This window comes from Antennarius striatus, chromosome 9 (assembly GCF_040054535.1).
Source record: "Antennarius striatus isolate MH-2024 chromosome 9, ASM4005453v1, whole genome shotgun sequence".
Lineage (NCBI taxonomy): Eukaryota > Metazoa > Chordata > Actinopteri > Lophiiformes > Antennariidae > Antennarius > Antennarius striatus.
In genome coordinates this window covers 15,327,501-15,347,713 of record NC_090784.1, presented here as the reverse complement: position 1 = coordinate 15,347,713, position 20,213 = coordinate 15,327,501, and the positions used below count along the sequence as shown (strand labels likewise).

Here is a 20,213-nt window from a genome sequence, read left to right as displayed (position 1 = left end):
TTGGACTGAACGAGTGTGAAGAGAGCGCCCCCTACTGTACATCACATAGCAAAACGACAGTATTGTCTACCGATGTGTTAGAATACCAGACAATAATTCAAGTTTTATTTGTTTAGCAGCAGACACGATAATAATGAAGGATAATAAAAAACATCACTGAATATCATGACAAAATTACACACAGCTCAGACATTCAGAAATACAGAAAAAGCAAGATACTCCTTATGTTCCATCTCACAGTTGAATTATATTGCACTGGAAAAACGTCTATTAAAGACCATTTAAGCAAAACATTATCAAGTTTGGCTTCTCTAACAAACGCCTGAGGCTCAGTATCAGGTTACTTAACACTGTTCTTTTTAGTGTGGAGCAACCACTAATACTATCTTTATTAACAAACACTGCTAAATATTAGCACGTTTAAATACAGTTGGTTAAATATAACAGCTGAAAGCCTTTACATTGTGCAATAAATACTGATTGTCTTGAGCATTTGCATAGCGCTTTGGTCAAATAACCTACTCAGATTAGCCATTTTTCTAACACTTTAGACTTCAACATGCATTAATGTTCATAAGCTACACTTGGATACATAGTAGTCTGATGTGCATGTTTCTGTAAACCAGCCAATATACTGTATGTTTTACTATGAAGGCAGTGACTGGTTGCTGTATGTAGACGCTTCCACAACTGAAAGCACCACCTGTTCCTGACCCGTCTTTGGGGAAAGCATTGTGGATTGGTCAGAATGAACTCTCCAATGTGTTGTAGTTGTCTTTGAAATTCTTCAGTTCCAGGAAGTGTCTGGAGCGTTTGCTGCACTGCTGCATTGGAGACGTGAGATAGGTAGTCTGGGTGGGCGAAGAGGAGGAGCTCGCAGCCTCTGTGGTGCTGGTCAGGTCTTTGGCTGCAGACAGGTGGTGCTGACTCGGAGAGCTGCCGCTGCTACTATTGGACTTGACGCTTAAACAAAGAAAGCAGAAATGGATTTGTTCTCAGTGCATAATTAACATTCCAGGATAGGATTAGCATTAGCAAAAAGCTGCTTTGTGAATGCTGGGAGGAAAAGTTGAGCTTACTTACACGGAGGCCAGCTCAGTTAAAGCTCTGTGGTAGTTCAAAAATTCTGCTTCACCAAAAGTCTGTGGATAAAAACAGGAAACAGAGGAGATATGAGTGCATTTGGATGGAGGGTCTACTTAATTAAAATGATAATCATGTTAATCATACAATCATTGATCATATATGAGCAAAGACTTAAAGCAGTCAAGAACACAGCCCAAACACCTGAAAAAATGGATTGCATATTTAAATGAGCGTTCACTATACTCTACAAGGCATTGTTTGGTTCTGTAAAGAACAAATGTAAAAAAATTTAATTAATTTGTAGTAAACAATTTTTTCCTGATATTGAATGTGGAGGTGTGTAGTACATCGTCAAAATATCCTGGTATGTCTGAGAGATAATACATCTCAGGACCTCTGCACCATGCCGTGCTTTATTGTATCCATCCATTACTGTGTCAATGAGGGAGCTTAAACCATCCTGGAATATGCAGTGGGAATTTCGTAGATGTAGAAGCCAGGTCCGAAGTCTTTTACCCGTCACAGCAGAGGATGTCCCTCCCAGATCACGAAAAGGGAGATCTATTGATCAAGAGGAGAGGTACCATTTAGGAGTGTGAAAGGATTCAATGACAAATAAAGATTGGTGGAAAAAAAGGTTTACCAGTTTCTCTGATGGCATCTAATGCTTTCATCCTGTACAGGTAGTTATAGGAACCTAAAAAAATACTTGTTATGATACTTGAAGATACAGAATACTGAAAAACTCAAATGCACATATTTCAGAACTGGTGTGTATGTTTTCCTCTAACCAGACTGCAGTCCGTGCTTTAAACGATCATCATCCAGGGATAGCAGACGAGGTTCAAAGTGGATTTTCTGGACCTGGCTCAGTTTAACTTCAATTTCTTGTCTCAACTCCTTCAGCACAAAAACCATTAGCATTAATATAATCGTTCATCAGCAATACAGTGAGCATCATCACACTTCTGGTTCAATGCAAATGTGTACTTTCTACCTTAGGCGCATTGTGTCCAAGCGGAACATGTGGTCCTCTCCGGGACTTCATGGCAAATCGCATTATTTGTCTTTTTACAAAGATGAAGAGCAAAACAAACACCTAGAAGACAGTAAAGAATCAATTCTGGCACCGGCATCAGTTCCAGCTCTGGTTTACTGTCTGAACCAAAATGGCCTACTCCAAAACAAAGAAATCAAAAAACATCAATCACACACATACTGTATTCTTTCAAAACCATCAATGAAATACTAACATAATGGACAACAGTGAAAGTACTAAAGACATAAAATGAAGCAGACGCCCAATCAGATTTTAAACCCAAACATATAAAGACATCAATATTACAAATGTTATAACAGTTAACTTCATTAAAAATAATTTCAGTGTTTATGGAAAAAGTAGTGAGTGACATATCCAACCCCAAGACCTATCATATATAAACGTCAAAAGTGATCCACAATGTTTAAATATATCAGGCACATGTTTCCTACAGTGAGATGATAAAATACAATAACTCCACAGAAATGTTAATACTGAAATGTACTGTAGTTGTAATAAAAAACCAAAGTGATAAGAGTCAAACACAAGACTTCTGCTTTTCAATGGAGTGACAAAAGGGGGAAGCTGAAAATTCCCTTGGTGGAGGTCTAGAAAAGGGTTTTATTTATATAGTTACTTTTGTCTTTATAATTATTAATAATTATAATTAGTTAGTTTTTAATTACTTTTTTGTTCTGTGCTTCTGTTGCTCTATCCAAATGTAGTTTTCCGTCTCTTACAAGAAACGATGGTCCACCAACAGCCAGGGTTTGTTCTGTAACGGAATGGACTTACCAGGCTTCCGTAGGCCATAACCAACACCACGTTGATGCTTGACAGAAGAGAGTCATTCCGCATTTTTTAAAAAAATCTGCCCGGGTTTAACAACTTTCAACGCCTGCGAAATGACGTCCAAACAGTAGATATTTCAATTGTTTACAGTAGGTTTTAATTGGTTGTGCTTAAAAAACGCGAACGCGACAGTAAACACATAACATCAACCACAGGACTTCCCCTGAAGTCAATGTGTTCTCGCTGTGCCGCCGGACGGACTGAGGGCTTCCTGGTTTGTCACGTGATCAGTGAATAGAGTCTCCGTGTCAGGTGACTCGTCCATAGCCTCTTCTGCCACCTGCTGTTGAAGGTGGCCCATCAAACAAATCAACAAATGTGAAAGATAAAGTAATTGTCATTTACGACCTTAAATTATGCAATGATTCTGTAGTTTATTCTGTCATTTTTTGATTTTGAATATTTTAGTTACTGAACTTTTAAAAACCACAAGTTACCATTTCTCATGACACTGTTGTTGAATCCTACGCCCAGAGAATGGTAGAACCAGTGTGTCTGTGTGAGTAACAGAGGCATTTGTCCCCATCCTGCAGAGACACTCAGTCCCATTCTTCTGTCAGGAACAAGGGTGGGTGTCTGCAGGTCACACCGAAGCCTTCTCAGACAGTTATCTTAGTCCTGAGGACACTATGCAAACTACAAGCCCTCTGTTTGCATAGCTGAACATTGATCAGATCATTCAAATCCTACGACTTTGCCTTCATCAATATGTCTGACTCATTGCATTCAAAACTTGCAGTATATTGACTCTTCAAATACCATTTCTCTCCTTCAACAGAAGACAGTTTGAGTTCAAAAAAGCAGCAGTAGGAATATGAGCCAACCTAAACTGTAAGTACTTTTGTTTTTCTTTCATTTAATATATTACTTTCTCCTTGTACTTCTGTGAGTCAAAGGCCTTTTGCCCACATTCCCACCCTGTAACCTGAATGTCCTCACAAATGTAATTTCTTCTGAACAGATAAAATCAAACAGCAATGTCAGATACGTTTTTCCTTCACTACATTATTGTTGAGCCCAGATTGTCAACACATTTTTCTGAAGTTGAGCTCGATTAATATGTATGTACTGTATGTGTGAATGTTTATCTCTTTGGTTGTTCCTCAGCCTCTATTATCTCTGATGTCTCTTGTCCTTATTTAAATTGCTCAAAGGCACACTGCTACGAATTCTGATATTTGCTCAGCCTTGACGATTAGACCAAAGTTTGCTTGAGGTTTGCCTGTGAAGAAAAGTCATTTGTGTTTTCTGTTTAAAGATATATATACCATGTGTACAATACAGTATTTCCTTATTTCCTCTCCCTTCAGACAGGAAATGGTAGACAGAGACAGACAGAGAAAGAGAGAGAGAGAAAGAGAGAGAGAGAATGTGTGTGTGTGTGTGTGTGTGTGTGTGTGTGTGTGTGTGTGTGTGTGTGTGTGTGTGTGTGTGTGTGTGTGTGTGTGTGTGTGTGTGTGTATTCCTTGATGAAACATATAGCGGGTGACACATTGAACTGCACTCAGGAATGGTATCCGTGTGGCAAAAAAAAGAGGGAGACAACAACAATGGGAGGGGGAGGAGAGAGAAGAAGAGACAGAAGGAGAAAGAGAGAGAACAGAGAAAGAGGACAAACCAGTGTGGCAGGTTAACGTCACTGTACACAATCCATCATGCAAAGCCGGTGGTAAGACAGGAACACTTAAAGCGACGAGTAAGCAGCTGATATCATTTCTGAGCACTGCTTTCATTATGAACCCATGTCAACACAATGGTCTGAGGACAGAGGCCGTGCTGAGAGAAGGTAAGGTGAATTTGCATTTAGATTAGTAAACTTATCTGTAGTTATAGTATTAACGAATTGGTGATTTCACTCTTTTTCTGGCTGTTTTGGGAGTTTGGTATTGAATTGTTCAGTGTTGACCAGGTTACCCAGATGGCAGGTTTCTGGCTTGGAGAACAGGTGTTTCTGTAAACTGACACTCAGACTGACTTGCAGTGGAAAGCACCGAGCGACTCTCAAGACTAGCATAGACTTCATAAATTGCTTCATGTAATTTCACTGATCTAAGTCGTATGTCCTTTTATAAGAAACAGCTCCCTTGTATTTGCTTTACATATCAATAGAAGATTGGACACAGATAGATATGAAAGATTGTTTCACTGTCTTAATGACAGTGTGTTGCTGTACGTGGCTGTGCTCTCAGATATCACCGCAGATGCCCATCAGTAATGTCAGCTATGTTACAATACACTGGCATTCTCCTCATTTGTCCTTCTTGATTGATCATTTCACCTAAGTCAATAGTAACAGTAATGTTACAACTAGTTGTCTTTGGCTCAAAGAGATCAATTCACGCTGCGCAGAAACTGATTGTGCCACTTTGATACATTGCTTTGCTGAGTGGATTGCTGTTAGGTGAGTTTTTCCAGTTTTTAGTTTAGTTTTAGCTGACGATGACAAGTCTTCAGAACTATGTTGCTCATGTAAACAGATATTATAAACTGTGTCCCCAACCTTTCTCACTGTTCTGTGAATGGGTTCACTATGTCATGGTTTTGTTAAATGACGTAACCTAAAGGAATTTTAAGTGCTTTTGGTTTTCTTTTCTCTCTCCTTCTATTCTGTCTCTTATAAAATCCATGTCACCATCCACTATGTGTTACACTTATCTCTAACGTGTTATGTTCAGTATCTTAAACCCCTACAAGGTTATTGGCGCCTTATAGTAACCACAATATGTACATCTCAATGTTCCTGTAAGTCCATTCTGAGGGGGGAAATTTCTGCTTTCTATACTTTGCAGACTATGGCTGCTGTTTGCTGATGTTTTGCTTGAGAATTGAGGGCTACAAAGGATTGAGAGCCAAAAATTCTAAGAGGGGGCCCTGAAGGAGTCAATTCTCTTAGAAGATAAAACTGGGACTATTGATGAAATGTTAAGCCTTTTAATGCTTTTTCCAAGAATTTTGTTTTTGTGCAAGAAGATAATGAGAGAACTCTGCTGATTTCTACGCTCTTAAAACGGCAGTATTCAGAGAACCTGCTTACAGATTGCAATCTAAACAAACAGCTGATTGGAATCTTACAATCCTTTGGGATTTGGCACTTTACGGGTCATTGTCTTTGTTTACTCTAAGACAATGGACTTTTCTTTACTCCATACTCCATCAAGTGACAACAACAAGCAGAGAACAGAAGTGTACTTCACTGTCCAATCTGCTAACTCTCCCTCAAACAGTCTTACTCGAAGGCAAGGTTTTCGGAAACCCAACAATTATTTAGAAGACAAGAAGCAGAGCACTGCCAAAGTTGAAGAAAGAGAAAGAAATGGGACACACACTGGAACAAATGGCACTATCAATCTGGAGGATCACACATTCTCTGGATTGGGGAGTTGGAGTCGCGGTGGTCAATATGAGGATATCGAAATGTCAGCTAATAGAATGTCTACCAAGAATGGCACAGAGTTTGTCACTAATAGAAGTGGAAGCTTTAACCCTCCATCAGAGAGCCGTGGTAGAACAGAATGGAGAAGATACAACTTACCAAGTAGAAGTAAGAGTTTAGATTTGAGATCTGGGGAAAGAAGCCCTGATTGTCGCAGAAAAACTGACACTGTCATGTTGTCAAGCAGCAGAGGATGGGACAGCAAAGAGGGTGGTGGTTTTGAGGAAAGAACAACAGGCATTGAAGGCTCTAAGGGCACTATGATTTCTTCAGTTCCGGTCATTAACTCTGTATATTCAAGTAATACTGATCAAGACAGCGACCCGTTAAGACAGACTTTGAACAGAGCTAATAGGGGACAGTCCTTCCCCTCAAGGCTGAGGTCTAGGTCTGGACCTGTCTCAGATTCAACGGGATATTCTTCATTAGGGTCCAAGGGAGGTCAGAGTATAATGGAGCGAATTGAGAAGCTGTATGGGTCAGTTGACTTTGGTAAGGATTACAGCAACACTAGAGACTTCTCCACCCCTGGTTACTCTCCCAAAAAAGTAACAGCAGAGATGTCATATGCTGGGGGAACTTTCCCACGGAATTTCGCATCAGGATGGAAAGGCAGCCTTATTCCAGAAAAAAACAGAGAATCATTTACAGTTACAAAAAAAGACACTTCTGAGAGTTTTCATTCACCAGGGATGAGCGTCTCCAGGGAAAAATACTCAATGGGGTTCTGGCAAGGATCCCCATTGAGTAGAGGCTTTGAGGACATTGGCACAAGGTCTTTGGATAGAGCAAGGAGCAGGTGTACTTTAGCAGCACGGATACGATCTGAGAGGGCTGCAGGACAAATTGCTGCAGCTTCTGAGCCAAACACTTACACAGGAGGAAGGACAGTTTCTTGGACGCATTTGTCTGGAACAAGTGGCAGTAACGTTCAGGGAAGAGTAAACCATGGAGAGGAAAGATTTGATGTAAGCAAGACGATAAAAGAAAGAACGGGGTGGTTTAAAGAGCAGGAAAGAAAGAAAGGGACAGACGATGCAGCAAAAGTAGAATCTGAAATGAGGAGTAGCATTCCTGATGAAGATGTGTTCGACTCAAGCCCACAGAAAATGGAAATGGAGAGAAAGAAATTCCCAGATATGCGGTCGATTACACCCACAGCCAGTGTTAAAAATAAGATCAGCCAATTTGAGGCTCTAACACAGCGATCACAGGGTTTGACTACAGGACAGTTTCTGTTGCCAAGGCGTGCTTTTTCAGTGCCAACACCACTCAGCAGCAGTCACGATGGTATCAAAAAGAGTGGTTCTGCAAAATCAATAAGTGAATTGAAAGGCAGATGGGAGAGATCAAAAGAAGGAGAGGAGGGAGGTGAGAAAACTGGAAGGAAAGTGACATTACCTGATAAGAATATTGAATCAAAAAGATCCTTATCGGTGGATGAGGTTGGGCTAAGATTGACGGAGAAAGAGCAAGAGAAGAACGAATGGATTGAGAATGATGGAAAAAATATTGACAGTGGTAATTATTCAGTGGATTTTTTTAAATATCCCAGTCTAGTAAAGAGTACACTAGAAGTTGCACTACCCAGAGGAGCCCAAAGATTACAAAGAAATTTTCACGTAGACGAAACAGATTTCTCCAAAGTGTCAAGCCCTGAGAAGATTACCAACAGACCACCATTGTTGCTATTAACCAGTTATGATGATACTTCAGCTGGTGTCTTGGCTACAACACCTTCACCTGTCAGTGATGAAGACAAGACTCCAACAAACACTCCAGTCAACTCTCCCCTTACTTTAACTAATCAAGAAAGTAGCTTCACTTCTAGTGCAGACAATGAAAATGAAAGTGTTTTTGTACTTGCACAAGCAGTCAAGACTCCAGAACAAGAATCTCCACCTCTCCCAGATCCCCTCGCAGCTTTGTCCCACGACAACTTTCCAAATCACATCTCCCCAGATATCAATCCAGGCAATTCTAGTAGGAAGAAGCCGGTGTTGGACCTGCATGCTTGGGTAGCTGGCTTGAACACAATGATGAATGTTGATGGTAAATATGACTATGAGGACGATGATGATGATGATGATGATGACAGTACAGAGAAAGATGAAGATTCAAACTATGATTCAGACTCTGGAGAGTCCTCAGTGACCATCACCAGCAACATGAGCCAGTCAGAACGAAAGAGCTTCAGCGTCAGGTGGGTAATCATATTTATCTTTCTGGTTGATAGGGGTATTTCTACCAAAAGTTTGTATTTTTATTTCACCAACACAACTCTTTCATCTTTGTAGTCTTTCAGACTTGTGTAACTTTGCTGGAGTGGACTATGAGTCAGAGAATGACAGTGATGAGTGGCAGTCTATAAGCCGGCGATCGGCCTCGATAAGCTCTGACATGTCAGCCTTTTCATGTGTGTCTGTTCTGCCCACTGAGGAGCTCGATAAGCTGCTGGAGGAGGTCAGGAACCTGGGGGACAACAATCTGCAGGTGCAAACAGCTGTAACTTCTTACATGCAATTAATTGCCATTGATGCAACAATATCTGGTCGTACTGTCCATTTGCATTCCAGTTGCCCTTTCTTTTATTGGTATTAGTTCAACCTTGATGTAATTACTGTATGACCTAGGAATTTCAATAGCAGTTGAATGAATTACAACTGCTATTGATATTACTACACACATTGAAAATGACTCTGATGCAAAGAGAGTTACACTACAGACCTTCTACTGTTAAATGATGTATCCTCCTTAACAGATTGCCAAGGCTGATATAGCACGAAAAGCATTGTTCCAATTTTTTTCTATTTTTGTAGGACTATAATGATGTACAGGTGGTGGTTCTCCATAAAGAGATTGGAGTAGGATTAGGCTTCAGCCTGGCAGGAGGTCGGGACCAGAACAAGCCAGTTACTGTGAGGAAATATCTGTTTTCTCCTAAAAACATTTCAATGCATTGTTCAGTTTATTGATTCATTTTCATCTAAATGTCTGTTCTCAGGTTCACAAGGTGTTTCCTTCAGGCGCTGCAAGTCAGGAAGGCTCAATAAAGGCAGGGGACAATGTCTTGTCAATCAACGGCACATCGCTGTGTGACTATGCCCATTGGGAGGCCCTAAGGGTCCTGAGAAGAGCAAAGGCTCGGGATATGGGGGTAGTGGTGCTACAGAGGGGAAAGACCAGTAGTGCATGTAAAGGGGCAACAGATACAAATTCTCAACATTCACAAACTCCGCTCGCTGATACAGGTTTGAGCTCACACTTTGCCAAAGTTCTGATAGGCATCGCTGTATCTACAGCAGCAAAAATAATAAATTATATCTTTATTTTGCTGCTTTTTCTGATATCTCAGGCCAGCGTGTCTGTGTGCGCCTGGAGAAGATCAACAGGGATTTGGGCTTCAGCCTGGAGGGAGGTGCAGGCTCCAGTCTGGAGGACAGACCTCTCACTGTACAGCGGATCTTCCAGGGTCAGTATTTAGTTCCAGGAGACGTGATGTAAGTCGAACAGCAAGAAATTAACTTGCCTGCAGGCTAAACTGAAAATGGCCGTTTCCAGTTCTGTATGTACTTTATATGTCAATCCATTTTCAATAATTTTTGGTTAATACAAATCTATTTTAAACTCACAAATGAATAAATTTTATTTTTTAATATAGTACAGAAAGAATTGTCTCATCTTCAGCATCCTCTTCCGTGTTGCGGGTAACCAGGGTTGCTACAAGCTTAAAGAACTGTAAACATTTTGTACAGTAACATGTTATTAGGTGCTTTTAACAGTTAGTTATTTTACAATTCCAATTCTTGTGGCAAAATGTAAAGTTGAGTAAAATGACAAAAACTTGATTTTTATTTTTCTTTGTACTTTTTTTGGAAACTGACATTAAATAGAGAATGATAACATCAAAACGAAGTAAGACAATGTTTACCTGTATACTTTAACTGTATTGAAGCCTTCATCAATGTTTCTTCAACATATCTGGAAGCTGTTTCCTCCCACTCAGTTACAAGACCTTCAGTAAGGACGGCCCATAGCTTCGCTGATAACTTGAACGTTTTTCTAATGGTATTCAAGAAACATGTTCAGGCAGGATGGAACGTGTGATAGAAGACTTTCAGCTAAAATGAATGGAAAGGTGTACAAAACTGTGGTGAGACCAGCGAGGTTGTTTGATCTAGAGACAGTGTCACTGAGGAAAAAACAGGAGACAGAGCTGGAGGTAGCAGAGATTAAGATGCTGAGGTTCTCTCTGGGAGTGACCAGGATGGATAGGTTCAGGAATGAGAACATCAGAGGGACAGCACATGTTAGAGGTTTTGGAGATAAAGTCAGAGAGGCCAGACTGAGATGGTTTGGACATGTCTAGAGGAGAGATAGTGATTATATTGGTAGAAGGATGCTGAGTTTTGAACTGCCAGGCAGGAGGCCTAGAGGAAGACCAAAGAGGAGGTTTATGGATGTAATGAAAGAGGACATGAAGGTAGTTGGAGTGGGAGAAGAGGATGCAGAAGACAGGGTTAGATGGAGGCAACTAATTCGCTGTGGCGACCCCTGAAGGGAAAAGCCGAAAATTCAACTCAGAAAACAATCTTTGTAGATCAATGCGTATAAACGATCAGAGTCATGTTGAAAAAACGTAATAACTAACTACCTAAAACATTTTTTCTCCCAATCTTCTAAAAATAAGTGAATATAAATAATTAATTTCAATTTTAGCTTTTAAGAAACTTGATCTGTAACTGTGTTCATTCAGATTTTTCAAAAACATCTTAATTTAAATAACATGACAGTATACACATTCTACATAATAACCACAAAAGGTAGGTGTCTTTTGGTAAACAAACATGCCTTAAAGTCATCTGTTGATTGATCTCTTTCAGGAGGCCCTGTTGACAAGGTGTTTCCAGGTGATGAGCTGTTAGAGATTGATGGTGTGAGCGTTGTGGGGATGAGACGCCTGGAGGCCTGGACTTTGATCAGAAAACTTCCTGATGGCCCTGTGAACGTGGTGTTACATCGTTCTTTTTAAAACATGAGTATTATTGAGGCAGATTTAATTCCAGTCAGATTTAGTCATCTCTATGACAAACACCTCGAGCCAGAGACCAGGTCAAAAGTGTGTACAGTATTTGTATTCACGTCATCTACAGGTTATTATTCATCTCAAGGATAGAGATATTTTTGCACCAGCTGTAACTAGAGTACACTGATTGATCATGCTTTGTCAAGTGAACCAACTCTTCTTAGGGAAATTGGTCTGTGATTGTTTTGTAATATATTGTGAATAGAAGTGAACATTTTGATTTATACCGCTTTTTAATAAATCTTAAGTTAAAGTGCTGTCTCTCAGTTCTATATCCAGAAGAGGGAGAAAGAGCAATTTATTAGTATTATCTTTGGAGCAGTACTCAGAAAACACCCTCTGGAGGATAAAGATATGTGCCCGTTTATACATTAGCAATAACATATACTCCTCAAAGAGAGCTGTGATAAGATAAAATCTATAATTGTACAGCAGGTATAGTTTTACAATCTTCACACATCATGTCAAGGTTGATGTTGTGGAAAGTATAACGTCTATACTAATCCCTAAAAAATGAAAGTCAGACACATGTGTTATATCTTATCTAATGTGAACACATTTTTCAGACCATAGCCAAATCATACATCAGCATTAATACACTTCCTTACTTGGTCTTACCAATTATTTGGGTTACGTAATCCATTTGGAGTCCAGAGTTCATTGAGGGGGTTATCAGAACATCTTGCTCTTGAATGATTAGAAAGTCTTCCAAAACAACCGTCATACCACAAAAAGATTTTTAGCTAACCCATCAATACTATTTGTACATTTATGTCTATAGCTTTAGTGTGGAAATAGTTAACCAGTTTGATAGTGTTGTCCTATTAAAACAATGCTTTAGTCATAACAGTAACTGTACGAATTGTGAAGGGATGAGCCAAAGTCTGAATCTCTGAAAGGCTATATGTTAATAGAAGTATCTATATTTTCAACATACTTTATTATTTCCTGTGTCAGATTGTCACATTAACCTCACACAGATAGATGATTTATCAAGTAGAACATGGAAAACATTTTATTCCAACTCATTACAAATAGCTGGAACAGGTTTAATGAAAACAATAGATGCACTTCTGCTGCACATGTAATCTGTGGTTTATTGTTCCCCGTCAGTGCTGTCAAAGTATAATATGACTTTTTTTATGGCCGCTGCATACATGAGCCCCCTCCAACAGCTGAGGCACATTACGTTGTCTGCATCAGCCAATCCGGAGGTGGGACAAAACAATAAAGAAGTCCACGTGTTTGAACAACTGGAGGGGGCAACAAATATAAGTGCTGGGATACAGTGAAGAGGTCCTCGGTTGGAAGCTGTGACTGAACAGTTTATTGACACTGGCACTGACAACACCTTCACCTCCAACCCAACATCACCTCCTGGACCAACAGCCCACTAACCCGTCCATTAGAAAAAAAATATTTTAATTGTGGGACTCCACTCATCTCCTGAAATGTTGACACACCGTGCTCTGAGAGTGAGGAACGCTCTGGTGCGAGAGTGCATGGCTGAGTGCTTAGGGACGTTCGTTTTGCTGGTAAGTGACACTGTTTGACTTTGAGATTTTTTATGACAAAGTTCACTGCTAACTGACTTAATCAAAAATATTTTTTTCCAATTCCCTGACAAGAATTCGGAAAATACAATTATTATTATCATTATCATTATTATTGCTGAGGATTAAAATATGTTAAACAGGCAGAACAGAGAAATATTTTGTTCATATGTGTTGGATTTAATTCCATATATCATATGTGGGGCAGCATGGTGGTGCAGTGAGCCGCGCTGTTGTCTCACAGCAAAAAGGGTCTAGGTCCGAGTTGGCATGTTCTCCACACATCTGTGCAGGTTCTCTCAGGGCTTTCCGGCTTCCTACCTTCGCCAAAAACATGCAGTTTGGATGAATAAGTGACACCAAATTGTCCGTAGATGTGAGTGGTTGTCTTTCATGTGACCCCATGATGAGCTGGCATCTAATCTGGGAAGTACCCCACAGGGGTAGGGAGCAGGGAGTTTTCTATGTGGGGTTTGTATTTTCCGTCTGGGTTCTCCAGTTCCTCCCACCCCACAAAACATGCAATGTAAAGCTGAATGGATGATCATAAATTCCCATAGGCAGGAATGTGTTTGACTTTCATGTGGTCTTGTGATAAGCTGGTGCCATATCAGAGCATACCCTGTCTCCCACCCAACATCTGCTGGGATAGGATTCAGCCACTCCATGACCCAAATGGCATAACTAGTTAAGAAAATGAATGAATATCCTTGAAAAGTCTCTACTCTTCTTCTACTTTACTTGAAGTTAACTAGGCTATGGACAGACCATTGGCAGAATTACAACTTCCTATGAAAGACATCATCCTGAAGAGAAGATTAATGTCTATTGATCATTATGTAACTAGATTTAAAATTTTTTTTAAATACATTACATGATGCATGCTGAATTGAAGAAATTATTCATGCAGCTTCACATGCATCATCATTTTATTGGAACATGTACTGTTATAAAACAGGTAATTACCTCATCAGGATGCAGAACTCACAGTAATGTCACACTGAACCCATCATTAACAATATTAATAGATGGGTTATAGATATCTTCAGAGAAATCCTTAATGCCTGTGTGGTAATATTTAGTCAAGTGAAGTTCAGCCAAATCTTAACAGAGGTTGTTTCTACGATCATATACATAAAGGGTGGACAGTTAAAAAATCAAAGTTCAAAGGTGAATGAAATTAATTAGCTTTTAACAGCCTCAGATTTTTTATGATTAGATTGCATGACCATTAAATACTTAATCAATCTCAAGAAAGCAAGAAATTTCAAAGTCTTTTGCCTGTAATTTATTTGAAGTGAACTTCAATGTCTGCATTAATAATGAATAATTTGAATAAATAATTTTTTCTTGAATGGATTATTTCTTGTTTCTCTGAAGTCTGTAAATATCTCTGCTGACTTTTGGGGTTTTCTTTCATTCTCTCCACCACCTTTGCCTTTAAGGTCTTTGGCTGCTCTGCTGCAGCACAGGTGAAGACAAGCAGAGAGACTAAAGGCCAGTTCCTGTCAGTCAACATGGCCTTCTCTGTGGGCGTGATGTCAGCTATGTATCTCACCAAGGGCATTTCAGGTAAAGAATCAATTGAAATGGACACAACATGATCTTTAGACACATGGAGAACACTATCAGCCTGCATCCTTGAGAGATCAACATACAATGAAATAAAACAGCTGTATTATCATGTTTTGTTCACACTTTGAGTTATATTTTTTTCGTTAATGCCATCATTCACTGATGTGAGCACTCCAGATTTAGAACATAAGGTGTCCTTTGCCAACTTTTCAGGGCCGTTATTTATACTTTATTAAGCACAAAATCTGACTAACTACTTGACAACAAATAACATGTGAATTCATCTTTCTCACCCTACTTGTCTAACCTTTTCTACAGGGGCCCATCTGAACCCAGCCTTAACACTGAGTTTCTGTGTGTCGGGTCATGCATCCTGGGGAAGACTGGTACCCTACTGTCTCTCGCAGTTGCTGGGGGCTTACCTGGCATCAGGACTGGTTTTCCTGGTCTATTATGGTTTGTCTTTCTCACATCTTATTCACTTGATTTTTGACACAGGAGCACAAAAATATAGGTCTAATAATATAAGTCATTAAATCGATGATTTGGTGAACACATCCTCAATTCCAGAAGAATGTAGTAGTCCACTTTTTCAAATGTGAATATATCCTTTAAGACCTATATTCAGCTGAATACAATAAGATAAATATTATTTCAACATTTACTAAAAATCCCTGCGAAATGACACATTTATTGTACACTATTTATTAATTCTTGCTTGATAGGCAAGAATTAATAAACCAAATGTCATCAAAATGTCCAGATCTCCACTGTCCTGTTCTCTGCCTCATGATGAACCAACATAGACTGTATGGAGAATGGGTTTGGAGAGGGAAGTCAATGTAGAAATGACTTAAACCTAAACTTTTCTTCACTGATTACAAAAACAACTGATCCTATGGAGACTTATGAGAAAAGGATCATTCTTCTCACACAATATATTGCCTCAGTCAACAGTTTTGTTATAATAATGACAAAGAATCAAGACCGACAAGGCATGTTGAAAGTTATGAAAAAAATCTACATGGAAGTTTTTGTCCTTAATGCATCATTACATGGACATCCTTGGGCAAGTGCAATTTAGATATTAGCCTAGCTGAATTTTGGTGCCCAGATATGGTCAGCTTTGGCTTCAACATTCAATAGCCATGCCAATATTTTGTACCAGCACTCATTTATGATGAGAACATGTTGTAATATTGCCGGGTGCGGCTCAGCATCGTGTTGGTGGAATGTTCCAGAAAGAAATTGCCTGCGAGGCAACACGTGTTGCTCCAAAATCTGTGCATGTCAGCATTAAAGAGCTCCTCACAGATATACAAGTTACCCAAGCCATTTTAGAGACTCCTGTACTATCACTTGAAGTTTTTACTAACTAATTACATCTAATATGCTTGTTTCTGTCTCAGATGCTATAATGGACTATAGTGGAGGAGTACTGACTGTATATGGCCCAAATGAGACAGCATCAATATTTGCCACGTATCCCTCAGAGTACCTGACTGTTGGCAGAAGTTTCCTGGACCAGGTCAGTGGGGATAAATGTGTGAACTTTAAGCAGTACTTCAATAGCTGCCGCATCATTCGAGGAATTTCTGCATTTCTATTTTCTTTAGGTTGTGGGAACTGCCATGTTGTTGTTGTGCATCATGGGTTTGGATGAAAAGAGAAACACCCCTGCTCCCCAAAAGCTGATTCCTGCGATTGTAGCTGCAATTGTCCTGGGGATCTCTATGTCAATGTCTGGTAATTGCGGTGCAGCAATAAATCCTGCTCGAGACCTTGGGCCACGCCTCTTTACGTTGACTGCAGGCTGGGGCACGGAGGTCTTCACGTAAGTGTCTCATCTGGAATAGACAGTACACATGAACAGAACTGCAAATACATTAATTTCCACATTAACAAATAAGAATGCATTTCTCCTTTTATATACTGTACTTCATTCCTGCCTCCTTTCACCACCAAAAATGTGCAGTGTATTGGAACTGATGAATCGAAATTGACACAAAACAGAATAAGTGGTTACAAAAAACCAATGAATTAAAGAATGAATGAATGAATGAATTTATCAAGAAATTTCTGATGCTGCATAGTCAAGTCAACATTAGTCAAAATGTTGGCCACTACTGCAGGTCTTTGACCTTGTGTATCTCACTTATCACCTACCCCAGGGATTATCAGACATTCGGGCTGTTTGCAGGATCAGAGGAATGTGATGTAACATGTTGTTCTTTAAAGACTGTAGAATCCTGTTCTGGTTTTTCTGTGTGTCCATTGGCTTAAATACACTGTTAAATACAGTACACTTGTTAAATACACTTTGTATTTAGTGTAATTCTTCTACATTAATGAATCCTTACTCAAAAGATCACTGTTCCTCTGATAGGTCAACAACACCTTAATGATATCTGACTCAACATCATATTGGCCGCAGATTTTTTTTTTTCACCTTCTCTCTGTCTGTATGTGCGAACAAAAAATTAGAGTGTCCAAAGCATTTAATTTAAATATTTTAATTTCTAGAGACATTTTGAGTTCATCTTTTAATGCAAGTTCAAATTAAGGGGTCAAATTAAATGCAATATTTTTCTATCATGTTGAGTCAATGTGATTAAATATTTTTTTTTAAATTAAATTGATTATTTGGATGGAAAATATGCATCTGCGCTTCAAATTTATGATGTGTAAAATGATTTCTCTTAATGTGGGTGTCTGTTCTCCAGGTGTTACAACTACTGGTTCTGGGTACCCTTGGTGGCCCCACCTATTGGAGGTGTCATAGGGACTGTTTTGTATTTGACTTTCATCGACTGGCAGCTTCCTGACCAGGAGCAACCCGAGAGTCCGTCCTCTGTCTTCAACATTTGTGAGAAAATCATACAGCCCAGTATCACGTGGGACAATGGAGGAGAATTGAAGGCTGCACATTTCTAAGTGTTACTGCTAGGAAAACATGTCTTGCATGACAAAGTTGCTTGCAGCCATTGAGGTAGTAATCTGGTTTTAAATTATGTTTCAGAAAGTTAAGTGTGCACCTGGATTGATTTAGTCCCTGTGAAGACGCAAGCGATACGATCTGTGTTGATCTCCTCACAGACAGTAGAGGTGGAGGCAGCTGAAAGGGATATTGATTGTGTGTTAATGATGTTTACATCGATGTTTATGATCCTTAGTAAATTATATCACTGGGTTTCATTCACTTTTTATGAAACATCCTAAATAATACTAAGGACATGTTGAGCTGATGTAAAAAGAAAACGTGGTCATCAGTATTCCTCACCACATGTTTGTTTATTTATTTATGAATGAAGGGAAATGATGTCATTCATTTTTGAACTATAAAAAGTTAGTTCAACAACGAAGGGGCTCATAGTAAAAGAAAGCTCCAGTGTTTGGTAACTAAGTAGGTACCTGTGTTCTAGACTGTGGTAGATCTACTTGTACACATTAACAGTATTATGTGTTGAGTGCAACACAAGTAAAAACTGTTTATTGACGGTAAATTTCAAACTCAGTCTAATACAGTGGAAACTTTAATAAAGCTGAACACGAGAATTTGTCTAAGACCGATTTTTTTGTGGTGAAAATCCGTTCAAAGAGAGGAGAGGGAGGGAGAGAGAGAGAGAGAGAGAGAGAGAGAGAGAGAGACGGACAGAACCCATTCTTTCATGTGTCCACTATGTGGCGCAATAGAACACCCACAAATGACACCTTCCTTTGCAGTGAATGGTATGAAGAACAAAACAAGAACATAAATCACATTATGTTCATCAGGCAGAAACAATTCTATCACTATAATACACAACACACATATTGACCTGTGTATGTCTTCAGGCCAGAACTCTTTCTCACATTAGATTTGTGTCAGATCGGACTGTGGGTAGTAGATGTAAAACAACTTGTTTTTTCTCATCCTCCATTCATTCGGTTTGTCAGTCAGCATCTGATACCTAACAGGCTTCATCAACCCGACCCGTGATTAACTCCTGCTGCTCTGAACTTTGTGTGGCTCCACTGAGATGTTCACATTTAAACCACAAATAAAGGACAAAAGACAAAGATCTATACAAGCCAGGCTCCACATGCTACAGCATTTTGTCCAAAATGATCAAGCTTGGTTTTTTTTTAATGTTTCAAAATTATTTCTCAACACCATCAGTAAAATATATTTTGTGGATTTAATTGATCAAATCTTTCATTTGCTGCTATGATGAATACGATAACTTAAATTAACGATAGGAATATTCCTGTGTTGAAGAAAAGGTGCAGCGCAGTGTGTGTGCGTGTGCGTGTGCGTGCGTGTGTGCGTGTGTGTGTGTGTGTGTGTGTGTGTGTGTGTGTGTGTGTGTGTGTGTGTGTGTGTGTGTGTGTGTGTGTGTTATGCTACTGTTCTGATGCAGATGTTCCGACCTTGAGCAGCACAGATGTTGTGTCAGATAGTGCTGACAGAGCAGAAGAGGGCGGTCTGACACAAATAAAGTCAAACATAAAATAATGAAATTGAATCTAGACAAAAGCCTTAAAACATAAATCTTCAAGTCAAAAAATAATGAAAAGGATGCATTTCCAGAGCATTAAGCTGCTCCGGTGGTGCAGAGACTGATTTCCATGCGCTTCGTTTTGCTGAGCGCAGGCGTGTCAGGGGGCGGTGGAGAGACTGAAGAAGGAGGTGCGGCTCCTCCTTCACCATCATCATCACTCTATCCACTCTTCTCTTATCTCAAATGCGTTCTCCTTAGCCTTCCAACCTGATCACGGGTCATTTCGTGCTCTCCAAGCCCAACACACCATCACCAGCCGGAGGCGCGCCGAGCATGCGTCCATCAGAAGTCTAGGATTTATCGCGCTCACTTCTAAGGTAGGTTTGAGTTGCATGAGCAACCGTAGAGATGTTTATTACTTGGTGTTACTCTTACTTTGTCAGCTGAAAGTATTAATGTATGACTCTATAGTCTCACGGTGAAGTATTCACCTTCTATTACTGCATCAGACTGTATGATCTCTGGCGTCATTCATAACGTCATTTCAAAGTCCATCGAAAGTGAAACAAATTGTGCGCTCAAGACATCATTGCATTTCTCCTAATGTTTTTGTGGAGCACAGTTGAATTTTAGCAGGAAAATGAGTTTTATTAAAGTTTTTCATGTCTTTGAGTAGGTTTGTTGCTCTGAATGAAAGTGACATGTAAGTGATACAGGTCCACACCAAGGTAGTGTAGTTATTAATCACGTGTAGAATGGCATAAGCACTTATTATTATTATTATTATTATTATTATTATTATTATTATTATTATTATTGTTATATTTAGACAGTGAAAAGTAATAAAAAATAACAACACTAAACAAAATTCCTCTTTCAGAATTATACAACATGTTGTTGAGTGAATTCACTGGGTGACTGAAGAAGTTTGATGTAGACCGGTATTCTTCTTTTTTATGAATACAACTGTAGAAATGTATGGAAAACACATTTCAATTTAAAGACATACGGACACAGTGATAAACTATATTTGTATCAGGAGATACAAGTGATTGAAAGGATGTTTATGTTCAATTATAGCAAATGATGTGTGTGTCTGTCAAAACAC

At 39.3% G+C, this 20,213-nt stretch overlaps 4 protein-coding genes across 7 annotated transcripts in view; 3 read left to right on the top strand and 1 right to left on the bottom strand.

The window, feature by feature from the left end:
- Positions 1-77: 77 nt before the first annotated feature.
- Positions 78-3,198, bottom strand: c9h1orf43 (chromosome 9 C1orf43 homolog). Of its 2 annotated transcripts, none has more exons than XM_068323124.1 (7): positions 2,812-3,198; positions 2,084-2,185; positions 1,878-1,986; positions 1,730-1,783; positions 1,481-1,647; positions 1,084-1,142; positions 78-963 (listed from the first exon to the last, which is right to left on the bottom strand). In XM_068323124.1, the coding sequence occupies exons 2-7, from the start codon at positions 2,144-2,146 to the stop codon at positions 744-746; spliced, it is 672 nt and encodes a 223-aa protein (XP_068179225.1). In that variant the 5' UTR covers positions 2,147-2,185; positions 2,812-3,198; the 3' UTR covers positions 78-743. The 2 variants fall into 2 exon arrangements, with proteins under 2 accessions (XP_068179225.1, XP_068179224.1); XM_068323123.1 differs by having other exon boundaries at positions 2,921-3,198.
- A 483-nt stretch (positions 3,199-3,681) lies between these two features.
- si:dkey-92i15.4 (serine-rich adhesin for platelets) lies at positions 3,682-11,737 on the top strand. 3 transcript variants are annotated; one of them, XM_068324631.1, is made up of 7 exons: positions 3,682-3,808; positions 5,767-8,613; positions 8,708-8,903; positions 9,230-9,328; positions 9,415-9,661; positions 9,766-9,882; positions 11,294-11,737. In XM_068324631.1, exons 2-7 carry the CDS (start codon positions 6,104-6,106, stop codon positions 11,440-11,442), a joined length of 3,318 nt encoding a protein of 1,105 aa, XP_068180732.1. In that variant the 5' UTR covers positions 3,682-3,808; positions 5,767-6,103; the 3' UTR covers positions 11,443-11,737. The 3 variants fall into 3 exon arrangements, with proteins under 3 accessions (XP_068180732.1, XP_068180730.1, XP_068180731.1); XM_068324629.1 differs by lacking the exon at positions 3,682-3,808 and adding an exon at positions 4,595-4,763; XM_068324630.1 differs by lacking the exon at positions 3,682-3,808 and adding an exon at positions 4,595-4,768.
- Positions 11,738-12,650: 913 nt separating this feature from the next.
- Positions 12,651-18,022, top strand: aqp10a (aquaporin 10a). The gene is made up of 6 exons (XM_068324632.1): positions 12,651-13,031; positions 14,495-14,621; positions 14,943-15,080; positions 16,034-16,152; positions 16,241-16,458; positions 17,348-18,022. The coding sequence occupies exons 1-6, from the start codon at positions 12,948-12,950 to the stop codon at positions 17,556-17,558; spliced, it is 897 nt and encodes a 298-aa protein (XP_068180733.1). The 5' UTR covers positions 12,651-12,947; the 3' UTR covers positions 17,559-18,022.
- Positions 18,023-19,346: 1,324 nt separating this feature from the next.
- The window catches only part of atp8b2 (ATPase phospholipid transporting 8B2), a 23,768-nt gene continuing 22,901 nt past the window's right edge, over positions 19,347-20,213 (top strand). Inside the window, exon 1 of the mRNA XM_068323101.1 lies at positions 19,347-19,482. The gene's annotated coding sequence lies outside the window, so the exon portion shown is untranslated. The remainder of the gene's footprint in view (positions 19,483-20,213) is intronic.